This window comes from Acromyrmex echinatior, chromosome 6, assembly GCF_024713525.1.
Source record: "Acromyrmex echinatior isolate Ae372 chromosome 6, ASM2471352v2, whole genome shotgun sequence".
Lineage (NCBI taxonomy): Eukaryota > Metazoa > Arthropoda > Insecta > Hymenoptera > Formicidae > Acromyrmex > Acromyrmex echinatior.
The window spans coordinates 7,763,727-7,782,846 of NC_141857.1; the positions used below are offsets into that span (position 1 = coordinate 7,763,727).

The 19,120-nt window shown below is 31.2% G+C and overlaps 1 protein-coding gene and 1 long non-coding RNA gene across 3 annotated transcripts in view; one reads left to right on the forward strand and one right to left on the reverse strand.

Moving 5' to 3' along the window:
* Positions 1–11,196, forward strand: part of LOC105144251 (uncharacterized) — a 30,992-nt gene extending 19,796 nt beyond the window's left edge. For both annotated transcript variants that reach the window (XM_011053041.2, XM_087406947.1), the window contains 2 exons: positions 2,729–2,887; positions 9,222–11,196. In XM_011053041.2, coding sequence (XP_011051343.1) covers positions 2,729–2,887; positions 9,222–9,287 — 225 coding nt within the window. In that variant the 3' untranslated portion in view covers positions 9,288–11,196. The remainder of the gene's footprint in view (positions 1–2,728; positions 2,888–9,221) is intronic.
* A 4,705-nt stretch (positions 11,197–15,901) lies between these two features.
* LOC147909337 (uncharacterized) overlaps positions 15,902–19,120 on the reverse strand; it is a 30,612-nt gene continuing 27,393 nt past the window's right edge. Inside the window, exon 2 of the long non-coding RNA XR_015545391.1 lies at positions 15,902–16,347. This is a non-coding gene — a long non-coding RNA (uncharacterized LOC147909337). The remainder of the gene's footprint in view (positions 16,348–19,120) is intronic.

The window sequence follows — 19,120 nt, forward strand, 5'->3', positions numbered from 1 at the left end:
AAAATAATCTTTAAATAGTATTTATTATTTTTCATACAAGTTACGTCATTTTGATTCTTTAAAATTTATTAAAATTTATACATATATTAAATAGATTTTTTTAAAATGTGTTAGAGATTTTAGCGTTAGCTCCATAGGATTAAAGTTTATTACAATTTTCTCTAAAATACTATTCCATATATATGTATTTATTTTTGTAATATCGTGCTACAAGCAAAAATAGTACAAGTAACACTCTTCACATTATAGCTTGTAATTATATTGTCTTAATTATCCTATTATCTTCAATCAACTTCTTCACGTAACTCTTCTCTAATCGCAAAATCTTCCTCGCATTGTATTGCACTTATCTTTATCTGCATGCCGTACTTTTTCACATATACGCATCACTCTCGACTTGGTTGTATGACGTTTCTTTAATCTTCCGACTTACTTTCTACCAATGACTTAATCCCTCACGACGATTTATTTTGAACAGGTTACCGACACTCTTCCTATCTAGTTTCATTTTCTTTTTCCTGATACACCGTTTCTCCTTCCTTTATACAAAGCATCTACCTTGCCTGTCTGGCTGCGCATGAATTGCATATCAAGATCTCTAATATTAGCCTGTTGTATATGCGTACGTATATATGTTTGAAAGTAATGCAACACACAACGAGTTCTATAATCTACCGTTCCTTCTGTATAAAACTATCTTTTCTTTATTTGCTACGACTTCTTTGTATCCACGCACTTTTTTTACATGTCTAATATTATGACGAGGTCTTGCCATGTAATTTGTACAAATTGCGCATCCCTAACTCCTAGCTGGATATTACTTTATATATTCCTATGCAAACATAGAGTTGAATAACTACACTGAACCAAAATTGTACGTAAATACAATAAAATATTCATTGAATTATGAAAAAATAATGAAAATTGATCCAATGAATTCTTATAATAATTTAAGTTATAAAATTACTAGAATGCAAGAATGAATATATAGTTATATATAATTATTTTAATTCATTGATACAATAACTGGATATTAAGTTGGACATTGATTAACGATTATTCATTGGACCAAAATTTTTTTCAGTGTTTAATTGATTAAAGCGAGTAATATATTTACACAATATTCGGCTTGTATTAAAAATGTTACTAATAGAGTCACTTTTTTTTAGCATACACAAATATCTGACAAAATATAAAAAAGGGCATTGGTGTATTTTAGACATCTCTGTTTAATCGATATCTTAGTTTTATTAAAAATGCAATTTCCACTGAGCGACGTTTAAAAAATTTCGCAATCATAAATATAAAGTCTATTTTTCAGTTGAACTTTTTGTGTCGTTCATCTTTTCTCTTTTTCTCTCCAATGAAAAAAGAGATGAATAGTGCGAGAAGTTTAGCTGAAAAGATACATGATCAATTATAACTCATTCTTAATACCCTTAATTATTTATATGCCCTTAATAGTCAATTGTGTTTTCTTCAACTCTAGAATATCTACCGGATAATTTTGTCCATTTCATCTCGTTCCAAATCCCATCTTGTTCCACCCGGCCAACGGTCCCGACGCAACGCTGACAACCACCGACTTTTTAAATCTGGCGTACTGACCGGCTGATGGAGAGGCCGATTCATTCTGGATATGGCGGCCGCCATTGATCAATGCCGATTCTCTCGTTGTTGTGATCTTCGTACTCGTCCACTGCACCGTATATATCTAGCGGTCCGTAGTTGTATCTAGTTCCATTTATTTTGGACGCACCCGAGTAAATGCACGCAGTTTTGTCGCGGCAGACGAATCGGTCGCAAGAAATAATTTGACAATAATCCGCGCGGATCCTTTGGATGAAGAATGAATGTTTAATGATCATTATCAAAAAGCTGGAATTTCTCATCGCGACTGAACCGGTTTGTCTGCCAGACAGAGATCTGCATCTCGTAGATACTTATTGTAAATTTAGTCCACGACATGTACAAACTCGACGCGTTCGTAACTAGACCCATACATCATAGATCAAGAGACGTCCCTATCAAAAACAACCAGAGGATAGTCCTATATCCTCTAAATATCCTCAAAACATTCCCAGAACGTCTCTCGGATAAAGAATGATGTACGGGAAGAATTCGCCTGAACATCAAATTCAATATTATTCTTATTATGTTGTGTTGCGAATTACTAGATACGAAGCGTATTATTGAGAGTTAGTCGTGGCATATGGTTTATCCTGTTGTCACTATTGGGCACTTGGCGATTTCACCTTTTCATGGTGCACGCGCAGGGTGTCCATATAGAAATCCTTAGCCGGATGTTGATCCATGATCGCTTCGCGGGATCGTCTTTCGCTCAAGAATAATCTCAAATAATTCTCAAATTGAAAAAAAAGACGTATGGACACCCTGCAAACAAACTTCGAGTATTACGAGCCGAAGGAGCGCACGTAAGGATCGTAGCAGCAAGATCGATGGTTCGTATGTTGTAGCCGCAAGTAGGAATAAGGATGTGAGAGCACCGTAGTGTCGGGAGCGCTGGAATTGGACGTGGAGCTGCAATACACACCGCAATTTTATTACCCTCCAACAAACAAACAAACAAACAAACAAACAAAATATTATAATTCCTGTATGTTTTGTACTCACTTCTTCGCCGCGCATGCCGAAACCCATTCGGGAACGTAAACGGCGGGGCGCCCTTCTAATTGCTCCAACTAATAGATCTTTGTAATGTTTCCAGTTGGTGGCCGGAAGCGGAAGTAACCAGCTGAGCAGCTCTTCCCCTTCGGAAACCCATGACGGAAAGTCGGATGAACACGAGGCCGTACCCGGCCCAGTCACCAGGTTCTTCGTCATCGCTAATCGAGGACTCTCGAATCTCATCCAGGATCTCATACTCGTGAGTATAGAAACTTTCACCGATCATTAATTTTAACTTTTTTTTTAACATAACGGAATTTTGCGTGTATTTAAACTCTACACGTAAAAATCGGTTTCAGTAAAGTATCTAACAATTTTAACCGCATATAAATCTTGGCAAGTTTCAACTTTAATTTAACTAGATACAGATCTAAAAATAATTATGTTAAACTATCAAACTAATTACGTAGGCTGTAGAATGTTTAAGTATGATGATAATACTATTATACACAAAATTTTAACATTCTAGCAAGCCGATCACGTTCAATATAATTATTTAGATGGCAATAAAATTATTTTCAAATCTATATCTACTTAAATTTTTAGATACTAAAGCAAAATTATTCTTTTCATGTAACTTCTGCAACTTGAACCTCGCAGCTCTAAATGCGAATGCGTTATTGCTTTGTTTGATACGTTATTTTTCTTGTTACGTAACGTTATAAGGTATTTTTTATAAGTGTAGAACGTTCCTTGTGAATGCTGAAGTAAATAAATTAACTCAATGACACAATAATTATTGTGCGATTATCGAAGTATAATATCAATTACAAGCTACGCTTATTTTCGACGTGAATATATCATATACTAGTCGATTCTTATAAGAGGAGGGATAATTGGTGATTAATAATCAATTGCTGTTACAGAGCTCACAATGTGATCACAGTGCTAACAATGTGATCATACGCGACTGTTATTTAATAATATATTTTAAAAGACATCTGCGTCAATTAACTACATACTATAAGCAGACAACATAATAGGATTATATTCATTATACCGGATGTCGATCATAGATTTCAAAATTAATGACTCTTAGACCACGCGAAGGTAAACCGCGTCTATGATGAAATATTGAACAACTGTGTCGAAGAGCAATTAATAAGTAGAAGTTAAATTGTACATAATATCGTTAGACAATTGTGTCAGAAATAAATCTAACTGTAATTATAATTTATTTAGAAATTGCAGATATAATTAATTTAGAAACTGAAAAAAAATTCAACTCCAGTGTGATATATGTGTACGCAATCGCGCAAATGATTGCGTGGTTTCTGACGCACATAAGTTGTTCATATCTCCAGTTCATTATCTATGAGAAAATTAATTTCAACGTTGGAACGAGGAAAAGGATTAGAAACTTTTTTTTCTTATTAGGAATCACGGCGTTCACGGTTCACCGCGTGAAATTTGCGAATCTTGTACTACAAATCAAATAAATAATTCAAATAAACGAAAAACTTATAACACTGTACGTGACGTAATTCCGATTGCGATTCCACGATAAGTAATTCAATCTGTCGTCGCAAGCGACTGCATTTGTCGACACGCGATAATTACTACTCGCAAACGGATTCGTTTCTTCAACGGATTTGCCAAGTGAAATTTACATCGTGGTTTCTTATATAAAATTACGAAATTAATTAAAACGGCGACGGAAACGCGTGACAAAGAACGCGACACAAATCACGAAATTGCGAGTTTTAAAAAAGAATAAAGAAGTATCAAAATATCGCAACTACGCAAAAAAATATTTTGCTGCTCCAATTAGAATTACAGCTGTTTCTGATAGAGAATTATGTATCAATCGCATAGAATTTATAGCACAAATCTAAATTCTATTTCTGTCATCTATATGATTATCTAATGCAATACATATTCAATATCGCAGTATTTGCTAGAAATTTATTTATGTTAACTATTTTTCGTACTTAAGATAATTTTCGCTATAACTGCAAGATCATTTTTTGAGTGATTTACAATTAATTGGATAATAATCATTGTTAAAAGATAAGTATTTAATGCTATATAACGAATCGTATTAAAAATCCATTTGGAATTAATAAAAAAGATCGTGAATGTTAAATGAGGCATGTGAAATATCAAATTTGAAATGAAACCGCTTATTAAGAATAAGTAAATGCACGTAGAAATTCATAAAATCTCCTTAAAACTCGGGAATTGAAGGAGACATCAGTCTGTCATAATATTTACAAGTTTATGGCATAATACTTTATTAAGGTTGAGTGTTGTGGCGCGGCGTAAAGCCATGTTACTTCGATTGCGGTTATTTATTAAAATCTCGTATAGAGCGGCGATCGGCGTTTATATATAGATTTAAACCTTTACGGTAGTCACGTGTCGAAAGTCGAACAAGCATAGCGCCGCGTCGCGACGCATCGCGTCGCGTCGCGTTGTTTCAGATATAAACTGGGCTATTACGCAAGCCGAGCCGTCGGGATCGGTGGAAAGTAAAAATGTAAGCGACTTTCTCTATGAAATAGCGCGTCCATTTACCAGCTGCAACTTATGCAAGAGCCGATCCCGGCACGCAAGATCGCCGAAGGCGACAACTGGCCGCAGCTACTATCGAAATCGTACGCTTTGCGTTACGCTTTGTGGACGACTGCCCTACATTTAATTTATCACAAAGGATCTTTCGTGTTTAACGACCAAGACTTAGCTGCGGAAGTACACAAATTTCCTTTATCTTTCTTTATTTTTTATATCGACATATATCTCACTAAATATTGGGTCATTTAAAAAGTATCCGCGGTTTTTTCATTCAAAAATTGAACAAAAAACCGCGGATACTTTTTAAATGACCTAATATATAGAAACTACAATTTCAAAAAGATGAATGAATATGTATAGATTGAGGTTGTTATGCGTGGATTTTGAAAGTTGTCCAATTTCAGCAATATGAAATATAGAAAATTTATTTTATAATCTAATTTACATTTTGTAAATTGCGGAAGATTGCCGAATCAATTTATATAGTGACAAACATTATAGAGAAAGAAGATGAGAAAGGATTGACATTTATCACTCGCAATATATTTCATATGTTGCCGAGCGAATTGCGCTTTCACTTTATGATTTAATCAATTTTAAGTCCGTAAAACACGGAATTAGTGGACATTGTCTAGCTAGATTATTCATTTTGCACTTATTGAATGGTGCTCAACCTTTGGTGCTCAACAGTGTGTGATAGATGATCTAAATCAGTGATGCGAAACTTGCAGCCTATCTGAATTTTTTTTGCGATTTGCTAGCTCATAGTTAAAAATATAAAATCTCTACTTTTTATTTTATGCAAACAAAATAAACATTATGCAGTTCGCAAGATTTTATCTGTGGATTTCATCATGTGACTTTGTGGAAAACAAAAAATTAAAAAAATTTCTCCTTCAATTTCGCTTTCCATATTTTAGAGAATGGGTTATATGATCGCTATCCTCTCTGAAAAAAAGATTCTCTAAAAATGAATCTCTTTAAAAAGGTTGCGCGTATCATTCTAAACAGTAATACGATAGGAGAGAATCCGTTATCTTACAATCATTAAGACAGGATCTGTTTCGCGATTATCATGGCACAATCTAAATTATACCGAAGAATTGTGAGCAATACACATATAACATAATCGATCGATGATATAATATAAGTTATTAATTATTTTTTATTATTTGATAATGTAATTTATTTAACTATTTTTATTATTTGATAATTTATTAATAGGATAAAATATTAATGGCAGCCTAAAATGGCAGCCTGCTTATTTAAGCTATCATTAAAATATAAAAACCGGAATTGAATTATCTTAGATTATGCACCATCACGCAAGGATTTTTTTTATTCATTCCGCGGTACAATTCACTATAATTTTTTAAACCAATGATTTTTACGCTCGTAACACTCGGAATTGCCGCGTGAACCGTGGAAAATGATTCACCTTAGATGATAGACGTAACTGCGGCGTTTATTCTTGCTCGGCCATTTGTTACTTCCGTACAACTTACGAATTTTGTAATCAGTTAATAGTAGATAATTATAGGTATTATCGAAGATAATAATAATTTATGTATATAAAGAATAACAAGAAATTAATTTTATTAATAACAAAAATATAATTGTTGATGTATGAAGTCGGAAGTTGTTTTCTGTATTAGTATTATATATATAGAAAACAATATTTAAAAAAGAGAAAATAATATTAATTTATTTATTTAAGCTAACACATTAATATTCTTAACTTAATAGAAACTTTCTGTTTAAATTAATTTAAAACATTAAATTAAATAAATTTAATTGTATTTATGAACATTTTAATCTTAATAGACGAAGATCACATTAAGCAACGAATGCAAATTATCCTCACTTTTTTACTATTATTAACTTAATAGAAACTTTCTGTTTGAATTAATCTAAAGATATTGAATTAAATAAGTCTAATTGTATTTATGAATTCTATCTTATTACACAGATCATGGAGATTATATTAAGCAATAAATGCAAATTATCTTTGCTTTTTTCTTTGAAACAAAATAATGAAAGGTGTTTGTAGAAGAAAAAAAGATTAAATGATATTTATATATAAACCTAAGGATAAATTACGTTAAAATTGAACGGTGTCGGCAATATTACACATAATAAAGAGAATATAAAAAGAATTATTTATATATATATATATAAATTAATGATGGCGGGAGTGGATAAATGTAACTTTGCGAAAATTGTAGATAGTAGATATACTGGTTTTGCGTGTATTACAGTCTCAGGTTGAAAAATTACCACTTAAATTATATGTAATACTATATTATATCTGCAAAGAAATATAATGTAAATTAGAACTTCAACTCGCCGATCAACTGTACAACGACAGAGTCGTTGAGCAGAGAACGCAAAGAGAAAGGAAATTGATCCTGAAACTTTTGTGTGACAATTCTTTTTTTGTGTCATGTCGATCATAACTGTTCTATTATGCTGTGATTTGCGGATTATTAAATTCTATTGTACTAACGTGTGAAGTGTTTTACCTCACAAGGAGCGTCCATCCGGTTTGAAAGCGATTTACGCTTTGTACACAGCACGGAATTCCTTGATTCGTTAAACTCTCTTACACATCTTGATTTTGTGCAATTACACGAAGACACGAGTCAATTTCACGAAACATGCGTAACGCTTATAGTTCTTTACCTCTTTCTCTTGAATTGGCTCTAAAGTTTTCTTTACAAATTTAGCTCGTATTAACATTAAGTAATATAATTTAAGCAAAAATATAGAAAATTGCGATATGTAGAAAAAATAGATTATTTAAGAAATATTTAAATACTGTCTTGTCCTAAAAATAAATATCGAAGGTATACAGTGAGAGCAAAAAGTATTTGTCGCAGATATTTTTTTAATTTTATTTTTAGAAAATGAATATTAATTAACAATTTATTAACAAAGAATAAAATAGATTGTATACTAATAAAATAGATTGCATATTTCTTAGAATTATTTTTCCTAAAATATGTAGTAATTAAAATATATTATTTTGATAATAAACGAAAATAGAAAATGATAGAACTCCTTTATTTAAATATATCAAAAGACAGATAACTAAATTATTCAGATACTATAGAGGCTCATTAGCTCTCCCCTCTATTAATAATAAATACTTATTATTTCTGATAATAAAAGCTAATTAGATATTCTTGATTTAAGTTATCTGAACATTAGCTTCTATTATCAGAACTTATTAGTTAAATCGAGTATATCAAGCTTCTTTCCGATCAACAATACTAATAGTTCAAGTAACAAAATTTTGAGGGATCAATTATGTAAACTTTTTTTCTAGAGCGAAAACGTGAAAAGTGAAAAGTTTTATGTATATATTAGGATCGTTGTTATTTTAACAATTTTTTTAATTTAATCGAGACCCTCTAAAGTGGTTCAAAATCTCAAAAAAATAATACCATATTTTTTCAGATTTTTTTAAACAATTTTACTTATACTACCGAGACATGGGTAAATGGAAAAACATCTTTGTAGAAAAAATGTTAGCAATTTGATCACATTTTGACTACAAAACCATAGCCATCTGTGTCCACATTTGCCTATGGATTTGTTGACAAAGCTTGCTTGACAAGCATTGCCAGCATATTAATGGCAGAACCGAGCAGGGTCTGCTCAAATCGGATTCTGCTCTCAATCTGCTTTCAATCTGCCGATTATGCAGAACTTTGTTCGGTTTCTGCTATCAATCTGGCATATCTAGCAGGCTTCATCATATTTCTGACAGTGTCAGATAATACAAACTCTGTGTACAATTTGTTGTTTTTCTGCAATCAAGAATTGTAGGCTCAAATGCTTTGCTCAAAATCTATCTCTATAGGCTTTACTATCAGGGATATATATATATATAAGAATACTTTTTATATTTACCATAATAATATAATATAATATAGATTGTAGAAGATTGTTAAGTCGAATCATATGCGAATACTTAAATATTGAACTAAAATTGATCAATTTGCTTTAATTTGCAGCGTCTGGCAGCCACAAGCGAGCGTTTCGTCAACTTCAAGGCGCGACTGATTACCTCCATCATCTAAGGTCTCATTTGAGCACTGAGATGAGGAAGCACAAGAGGAGCTCCGCCGGCGTTGGTACTTGTCACGTAGAGGCACCATCGCCGAACCACTTTTACAAGTAGGAGCACGGGTACGACGTTGGCAACAGAACCAATCTCACGGTGTTGCCCCCTTGTCCCTGAGATCCTAAACTCAATTTCTTCGTTGATGGCCGTCGAGCTTTTCGCGAAACACAAGACACTTCGCCGCCAAATGCATTCCTCTAAAGCAATCGACTCGATTCCGTTCGACTTCATTTACTCCTTTGTCTAATTCCCTTTTATTTCCATTCCACTTTCTGCCTTTCTCCCCCTCCCCCTCTCCTCTCTTTTCTATTACTCTTCACGCATTTTTATTATTTTCGCCCTTTAATTAATTAGAATAACAATAATGAATAATAAATAAATTTCCGTAATCAATCGTCATTTTAGGACGATCCAAATTTAATCGTTACGGCGTAGCTCGTGCCGCCATGGTACGATGGAAGCATATCGAGAGAGCCAGTGAAATCGTTTTAAATACGACACGCTCTCCATTGACAGTTTCAAATGAATAAATGAATAATGATTCATGCACTACCAGCCACGAGTCGAAAATTTCTCTGCGCACTCTCTTGAGTAGCAGAAAGTCATCCCTTAGCTAAAAATATTTCAATTCGCCCTTACGAAGTAAGAATAAATAATCTATTTTTTTATTTAAAAGATATATGATACGGAAGGCTTATGGTTTTCTAACAGGGATAAGATGCGTACTATTAAAAGAATCGAAGAACAAAGTCAAATATTTTTTCTTCGATTGTTCATGCGCAAATAATATGTTCTAATCATAGATCCTATAAGTATGAATTGGCAATACAAGCAAGGTCGTGTTCATGCTTCTCTTTCTAAAGTATACGGAAATCCAGAAGTACGTTTGGCGCATAGTTGGATATACATTACATATTTTTCATTGAGATTATCTCTTTCTGTACAATTCTAGAAAGTTCTGTCTTGCGTATTTTTTAATTACATTTACATTTTAAATTTTCAAAAAGAATCTTATTTCGTGTTTGCTTTGCTACAATATATTATTTTCAATTCTAATATACTGCTAACGCGCCATGTTTAACATGCACAATGTATATTTCCGGACGCTTTGAAAAAGAAAAACACTTGAAAAGTATATATATATATATATAGGCAATTACAGGCAATTACCAGTCCATACTTGTAAAGCCTATGGTGTTAATTAATCATCGGCAAGCACGAGACAAACAAGATGCTTAATTGTACATAGCTCATCTCTGAATACGATAGTGCCAGGCATTGTTTCTATCTATTTCTCTTTTTCTCTCTCTCTCACACACACACACCACACATACCACATACACACACACACACACACACACACAAATTTTTCCCCTAATAGCACACTTTATTCGAGGGACGTTCTGGCAAACGTTCTTAAGACATAGGGATATCTTTTGAATGTTCTTTGGAACATCTCTTGGAGATCAGTGCTATTAGGGTTCTTATCCAATTATCTTTCATACCTATATATATCTCTCCTTCCTGTGAAAATTGTGGTGACGTTCAACTTATGAAATTTAGTCAATTTAAGTATGCTAAACACGTAATTAAAGGTAAAATAAAATTAAAATTTACCTTGATGTGTATTTCAATTGATACAGTTCGTAGGAGTCTGTCACCGTAGTGAACTATTGGAGAAAAAAATTTTCTCTTCTTGGATTTTTTCGAATTGGAAAATGGAAAATTCAATAAGCGATACGATTTCACAAACATAATGTCGTCAGCATGTTAAACGCGTGTTTCACGTTCTCATACCGAGCATTTCTTTATGTAAAGCGTCCCTGTTGTTTTGTAGTGCAAATAAATATTATAATAAAAAGCGAGTCGTGTGTCTTTTATTTTATCTTATTTATTAAATATAAGTAAGAATATTCAAGTCTATAACGGTCGAAGCTAGGTCTTTAATGCTTAAATAATTCAATGTGAATTATATACAATATACTATATATTATGTACATGCATATATATATATCATATTTGTAGCTATTCATTAATTATACCATTAAATATATTTATATCTATAAGGGTGCTCCAAAATTGATAAATATTTTATATTAATTTTTATATTTTAAAGATAGATTCTTTGTAACATTTTATAAGCAGAGTTAGCAACATCACCTCATAAAAATGACTCGTTACCGTTCTTTTTTCTAAAAAAATACCACGTTTCCATTACTCGTTATTGATTTGCAAAAGTAACTCGTTACCGTTATCCTTACTCAAAATATAACAAATCGTTACTTTTTTGTTACATTTTTTTTGACACTAATAGAATATTATATGCAGATTTTTGCGATAAATGTAAAAAAGATGTCAAAATTTTATTTTTTAATAGAGGAAAAGAGTTCAAAAAATATATGCCTATAGTAAACATTGTGCGTTATTTTTATGAATGAAATAGATGCTGTCATATCACATAATATATACTGCATTTTTTGTAATTTTTGTACTTAAATAAATTTTTTTCGTACTACTTTTAATAAGATTCTTTAAATTATACGTTTAACTCTCTCTTAATACAATTTTCTTTTACTGTGCATGATGGATCTTTTGTGTGTGGATTAATTTCCATAATTTTTGCAAAAATTATAAATAGATATGTATTCTTATATATTTTAACATATTTAAAAAACATTTATGAAGTTGTATATTTAAAAAAGGAAAAGATAGAAAAAATTATTTAGCCAGGTGCAGTATTTCAAAGAAAAGAAGCAAGATGACTCATCAATGATTACTCTAAAGGTAAAATTATATTATAATAAAAAAATAATATTGTTTGTAATCTGCATTACATATGGTATATATATTTAATTTATGAGATATAAGGAATAATGAAGATGCTCATATTACACGATCATGCATATCTATCCGAAAAATTTCGTCTAATAAATCAATAATGGTCTCGGGACTTTATGAAGTTAGAATAACTCAATATTGTTTATTTTACAAATATTAACATACAGAACAACATATCTTATCTCAATATAGATTGAGGATCTTATAAAGTTAGAGAAAAAAATAAAAAATAACGTACTTACTTATTTAATATGATAAATATCCAAAGTACATAAATTTAGATCAAACTTTGCAACATATTGGAATGTCGCAAAGACAGATGCATCTTTTCATAACAGTTGGCACTAGTATTAAGCGTTACAGAAATATAAAGAGTGCTCGTATTACCTACAATACTCATAATACCCGATCCTACCCTATATAAATAATATCCGATGAGAGTTAGACCTTATTAAAAACTACAGGAATGTATTAGGTGTTGGAATTAATTCGTAGCGTTTTACAAGTGATGGGAAGTACTTTCATTAATGTATTTTTTAATGCTCATGTGAAATAAATAACATTTTTTCATTAAAAACGCTACGAATTAATTCCAACACCTAATATATTAAATGTTAATAATACAAAAATTATAAACAGAGATTAAAACTAACACACAATGGATATAAATAAGATATAAGACATATATTTTATACTTTAGACATATATTTTATATTTTATATTTTATATATATTAATTAATATATTTACTAATTAACATATTTATTAGTCAAAAAGAAAAAATGTTTCATTATCTCTTATTGTTTCATATATTATACAATATATAAAGTTAAGATAAGTTATACATAAACATGTAAATTAATTTTATTATTAAAACATATTTGTTTAATTTCTTCGTCAATTTTGAATTTTTTCAAAATTGATACTTTGACAGCTTTTAATATTAAGTATTTACTTTTGCAATAAATATTATATTTTTTATACGTACCAAAACAATCTCACCATTTACATTCTTTTTTTCAAAAAGTTGTAGTACACGCTCTGATAGATATAGTAAAGAATTTGCAATGTAAGTCGCAATAGGTTTAACAAAATTTGTATGACGTTAAGCGCATTCATGATAAACTGAAAAATTAGTTATTTTCTTATATGAATACAAGGTGTTTCAGAAATAATTAACGAAACTTTAAGAACATATTCCACTCATTAAGTAAAGATGAAAAAAAATCATACAAATGGATTTGGAAACGCTTTCTTTCCAAGTTATAAACATTTCTTTATTTTATACTTATACCTATATTTTATTTTATACTTGCATCTATATTTTATTTTATACTTATATTGTATCTATATTTTACTTTATATTTGTATTTATCTTTATTTTATACTTATATTTCGTATTTTTTTACACGCAGCGATAATACGATTTCGAAATAGCAACAGGAATATCACGAGGTCTTAAGATATGCTCATAAATAAAAATTTAAAAAATTTAAATTAGGAGAACTAAGCAAGCTAAGCACTCTTTGTTTACTTTAAAAGGTAAATAGAAGTATAATTCATGAAACGTCGAAGCGAGGCATACCGTCCGACGTAAATACGTACAATTTAAATAAGAAATGTTTATTTAAATGTTAACTTGGAAAAGAAGAACCTATGTTTCCGAATTTATGTTTATATAACTTTTTTCATCCTTACAATGAGTGGAATATGCTCTTAAAATTTGGCCAAACTATTTCTGAAATACTCTGTACATCGAATATTAACAATATACATATAATAAATAAACTGAAAAAAATAAAAGAAATTGATAAAGTATTTATTGAGAAAACAAGATATTTCATAATGTTCTAAAGAAAATTCATGTTTTGAAATATATTTAATTTTGTAATTTATAAATAAATAATTCTTCATGTTCTTAAATATTATATTAAGTATTACATTGTAAATATATATATATATATATATATATATTGTAAAACAAATAATATTTGTGGACAAATATTTTAAAAATTTGACGTGCCAATAATTATGTAGGTTGTGTGAATCTCAGCAGTACATCGTATGTTTTATTAATATATTGTGTTAATGTAAAATTTAAAATACAATATTATTTTAAATACATGTTAATGCACATTTATTTTATAAATTTGGGTTTTAAGCTGTGAATATTTTTCCATATAGTGAAAGAATTTTTAGAAAAACGTTTACGTGAGTTCGTTGAGCTAAGGGTTATCGGCCGGATTCACATGTGCGTGAGTTTAGTGCGTGACCCAGTGGTTATCGACCGACTTGACGACCTTGACGTATCTCACACCGCACATTTTATCCTAGGGATGTCCAACGGACGTCATTTTGGGATATTGCAATAATCTTTTGTGATATCCGTGGATGGTCTCAGTTATCCAACGGATATCCAGGGGATGTATAAATGTTCGTGTCTGCATGTGTGAGATCCCATGGAGATTTTATGGGATATCCAAAGATCTCTATGAAATACAAGTGTATATACGTATGTATATCTATGTGATTATTATCTAAAATAAAAAGGAAATTCTAGGATATTATGGATAGGATTCATATCATGGATATCATATTACCGTTCCCTTTTTTTACAATTGTGAATTGCGACGCTCTGTCTAACAATTGGTAAGAAATCTATTATGCGCGCAGTTGTACATACAGCTGCTATCACAAATATTAGTACCCACGCACAATATTTAAAAAATTCAATTTTTAATTCAATTCTTGGATTCCTAAGTGTGGATTTTCACATTAACAAGGGAAACTACCCAGATGTTACTTTTTCAAATTATTAGATATCTGGGTAACTTCTATTATAATATGAAGTGCTCCACGATGACCACAATTCCATACTATAGTTGCCATCTATGTTTTCAACTGCGAATTTTGGAAAACGCAGTCGTAATATCGATTTTAAACAATTTTATTTAAAGTAATACACTCAATCATTTAAGCACATTATACAAACGAATGATTCTAATTAGTCATTACTTTTCCAAGATTCCGTTTTCTGTAATTCTGACTGTCATGGGAAAGCATCTTAAAGCATAAAGCATAAGAGAATCAATCAATTAAAGTAAATAAAAGATTGATTGATTGAATCCCTTACGCTTTATTAATGACTTTATACCGGTCATTTCATTTTACTTAACATCATTTAAATGGAATTGCATCCAATTTGATCGCTTACACTCTTTAAGGAATGCTGAAGTGACCAAATTGTTGAAACATTGCAGATTAATACAAATCTCTAAATTTATTGAATGAAATCATCGTCGAGATATTATTAAAAATCGACAATCCTACGAGAGTTCGCGTCACTGTTAAAATCTAAGTGATTAAGAGTAATAAATTGATATATGTTGTACTAATTTTATAATTTATTAATTTTGTAAACATATACGTATATTTAAAATTCAATAAAATTTGATTTTTATTTAAAATTATAATTTTAATGTTATCATCCGTTTGATTATCAACCGTCACTCCCTGGAGTGACGTCTGAACTTGATGGACGTCGATAATACAGACTCTTTTTTAGAGACCTAAAACCGTCTGTATTACCGACTAAATCATATAATTTTTGTACAACAAATACTTTTTTCTCTTTTACAAATTCGAAAATCCTTTTCCAATTAAAGTATTCGCATTAATACGTGTTTGTAAAAATGGAGTTTATGCCGAAAACAAAAAAATTTCGAAATTGATATATTTTTTAGGGTGCACGCGTATATTATAATATTCAACATTTACATGTAGAATAGACAATGTAAACTATTCTATAAAGTATTATCTATGTAAATTATGTAGATAATTAACCAAGGTCGCATTAACACACCACCATACAGCGAACATTCTCGTGACAGCCAATCGATATATTTTTTTCCGTAATAACCTTTTAGTTCTTACGGACAAACATAATTAGTTATTGTTCAAACATATAGCTATATGTAGCACGATTATATGAATCAAATATCGATTTATCATCTCCAGCCTTGAAAAATGGACGATGTATCCTAAGAAAAATGAACTATATAGTTTACATCCACTTTGTCAGAGGGCAGTAGTTTATACGGCAACATTTTATGGTTACAGGTTTGGGCTGTCATGTCTTCTTTCAGATCTCTCTGGTACATCATTCTTTGAACAACATCACTGAAACAAAAATAATTTAATAGAAAGTTATTAGTTAATATGTGTATCAAATGCACGAAACTAGGTCGTATGTACAGTTCGCGCAATTAATGCCTTCCAACCCTATGACATCACATCCATTTGCATCGCGTTTACCTTCTTGGTCGTTTATACATTCATGGCTGTAATCGAATAGATCGGATCAACCTATAGAAATTGGAAAAACTCGCGTATTTCGGCTATGAACGTAAAAATAACCAAGAAAGTAACGGGGATGAAAGGCATTAATTGCGCGAACTGTACTAGATCAGGTCTAATAGGCATATACCTAAAGACCTCTCTCTCTATTCCCTGTATTTTTTCTCTCAAAAAAAATAAAACTAAGAGCAGAATCCATAGACATTGTTGAATGTAAGAAAAGAATTATACAAAAGTGTAAACAAAGCATCTAATAGAGGAAACTAAAGAAAGCTTCTTTTACCTTTCGTTGTCTCAATTTGTGCTTACTTGAAGTTTCATTTACGCTTCTGGCACTCTCTCTTTATATTTGACTTAGTTCCGACTCTTATTTTTGTCAGGAAATTTATCGATAAATATGTATCATCGTAAATATGTATAAAAATAAAAATTAATATCGAGATTAAATAGTGGAAACACAACTTCTCGCGTGTTCATTAATTCGCATTCTGAAATTCAATGCAGTATCGATTGGCGATCGTGTTCTTAAATTACAATTCGCGTGAACAATCTGTGCCACGGGATTGCGTCGTGAATCGCCATATTGGCTTTTTATAAATTAGCGGTCACTCCGATTAATTGTTTGATCGCGGCCGTGAAAATGACATCACACTCGTCGATGTCTATTAAGCTAGAATGCCAACATGAGCATAATCACATCAGATAATCACATGGAGGATTTAACTCTTTTTGTGCTATTTTATTGCTTTAATCCTGATTTTATTGCTCTAGCCATTTAGCAAGTAATCTTTATGCTAACTTTTACAAAAGTTAGAATGTAATGATTTTATTGCTCGAAATTACATATTCTGTAAAATTATCATAGAAAGTTTTGTAAAATTTGCTCATTGGTTTATTTAACAACAAAAGAGACACATAGGATGTAAGGATTGTTTTCCGCAAGTAGCAGTGGAGCAAATAAAATCAATGAATATAATTGAATGTAATTTACGAATAAAATCATTAAAGGGATTATGGTCGAAAACTTAGGTTATTTTTTGGCGTAAAGGGTATTGCTTTAAAATTTGAACTAGTTTATATTGCAAGCACATAATTAGCACTAAATTATAATGTGAGTATTTTTCTTTTTATTATAATTTTTTTTAATAGGCATTTTAATTTTTGTAAAAGTTATAATATAATAAAAATTTCTTGCTAAATGGCTAGAGCAATAAATTAGCACAAAAAGAATACTAAATCTTTTATATGTCTCATGTGATTATACTCATGTTGGTATTCTTAATAGATATCGCTCGACGGACGAGCCCGAGCTTTGATCTTTTTCGACGCATTTACTATGCCAATATGTTCAGAGTTCGTGCACATTAATTAAGTGACTAATTAGTATCGAATAGACTTAAACGCTCGATCATCTATTTCTATTCTCTAAATTTCTTGGAGTGGAATTTCACTCTAAAGAATAAAAATTAAATCGGTCTTGTAAAAGAATAAGATTTCATTCTAAAAGTTTTAAAGGGTATTTAGTTAAGGATACATGTGAGGGTATAACAATAAAAATGGGTTGATTTCAAGAAGTGAACGGTAAAAATAGTTCGCCATGAAAATGCTGTCGAAGATCGTGTACTTATTGATTACGAATAGTATGAGCCAGTATAAATATAACGGACGAGTTTTTTAATTTATTTCATCTTGATTGATCAATCGCACTGTGCGCAAATGCAATTTTTTTCCGTAAAAGCTGCATTTGCGCATAATGTGATTGATTAATCGATAAATTAAGTCTGATCTATATAAGACTCAGAACGCCAGTCGCCAGATCTCAAACTTGTTGCGTTAAAGGAATCCTCTACATAAAAGTCGTGGAATCTTAAGTCGTAGGAACTGACCAATTCTAATCGAGTATTCTCCTTATATTTGATTATAATTGGTTGCTTTCCTACGACTTAAAACTCCACGACTGTCTACGACTTTTATGTAGGAGCCTTGTTTAAGCCCTATGTTTAAGCCCGATCTACATAAGACGCAGAATCGCAGATCGCAGGTGAAACGTATTTCAAATTGTAATAGACAGCAATACGTAGAACGCAAAAGTTGAAATTTACCCAACTTTCTGCGTCTTGCGTTCTGCGTCCTACAACCATATCATTTATAATTAAAACGTTAAGTTAATTTCTAGTTTTACGACCTGCGTTCTGCGTCTTACGTATAGATCGAGCTTTAGCCAATCCGATGCGTCAATTTTAAAAATTACCCTTCGAGATTGGTTGACGCAATAAGCTTGTGACTTGCAATTTGCGTTTTGCATCTTAAGCTCATTATGTAAGCCAATCTCAAGTTTGTTGCGACAGCCAATGTGAAGCGTTGATTTCAAAATGCAAGTTTCAGATTGGCTGTCGCAACAAACTTGCAATCGGCTTACGTCTAATGTAGAATGGACTTCTTTATGTGGATCGAGTTTTAAATCGCCCTTACGTCATTATTTTGCGATTAACGCCGCGCCATCTTGGTTTTTTGAATTTATCGATTGCTTGACCACTCGGCATGTCTTTTTTGATCTATTCGACTTGCTTACACTTTTTACATTTAAAATGAAATA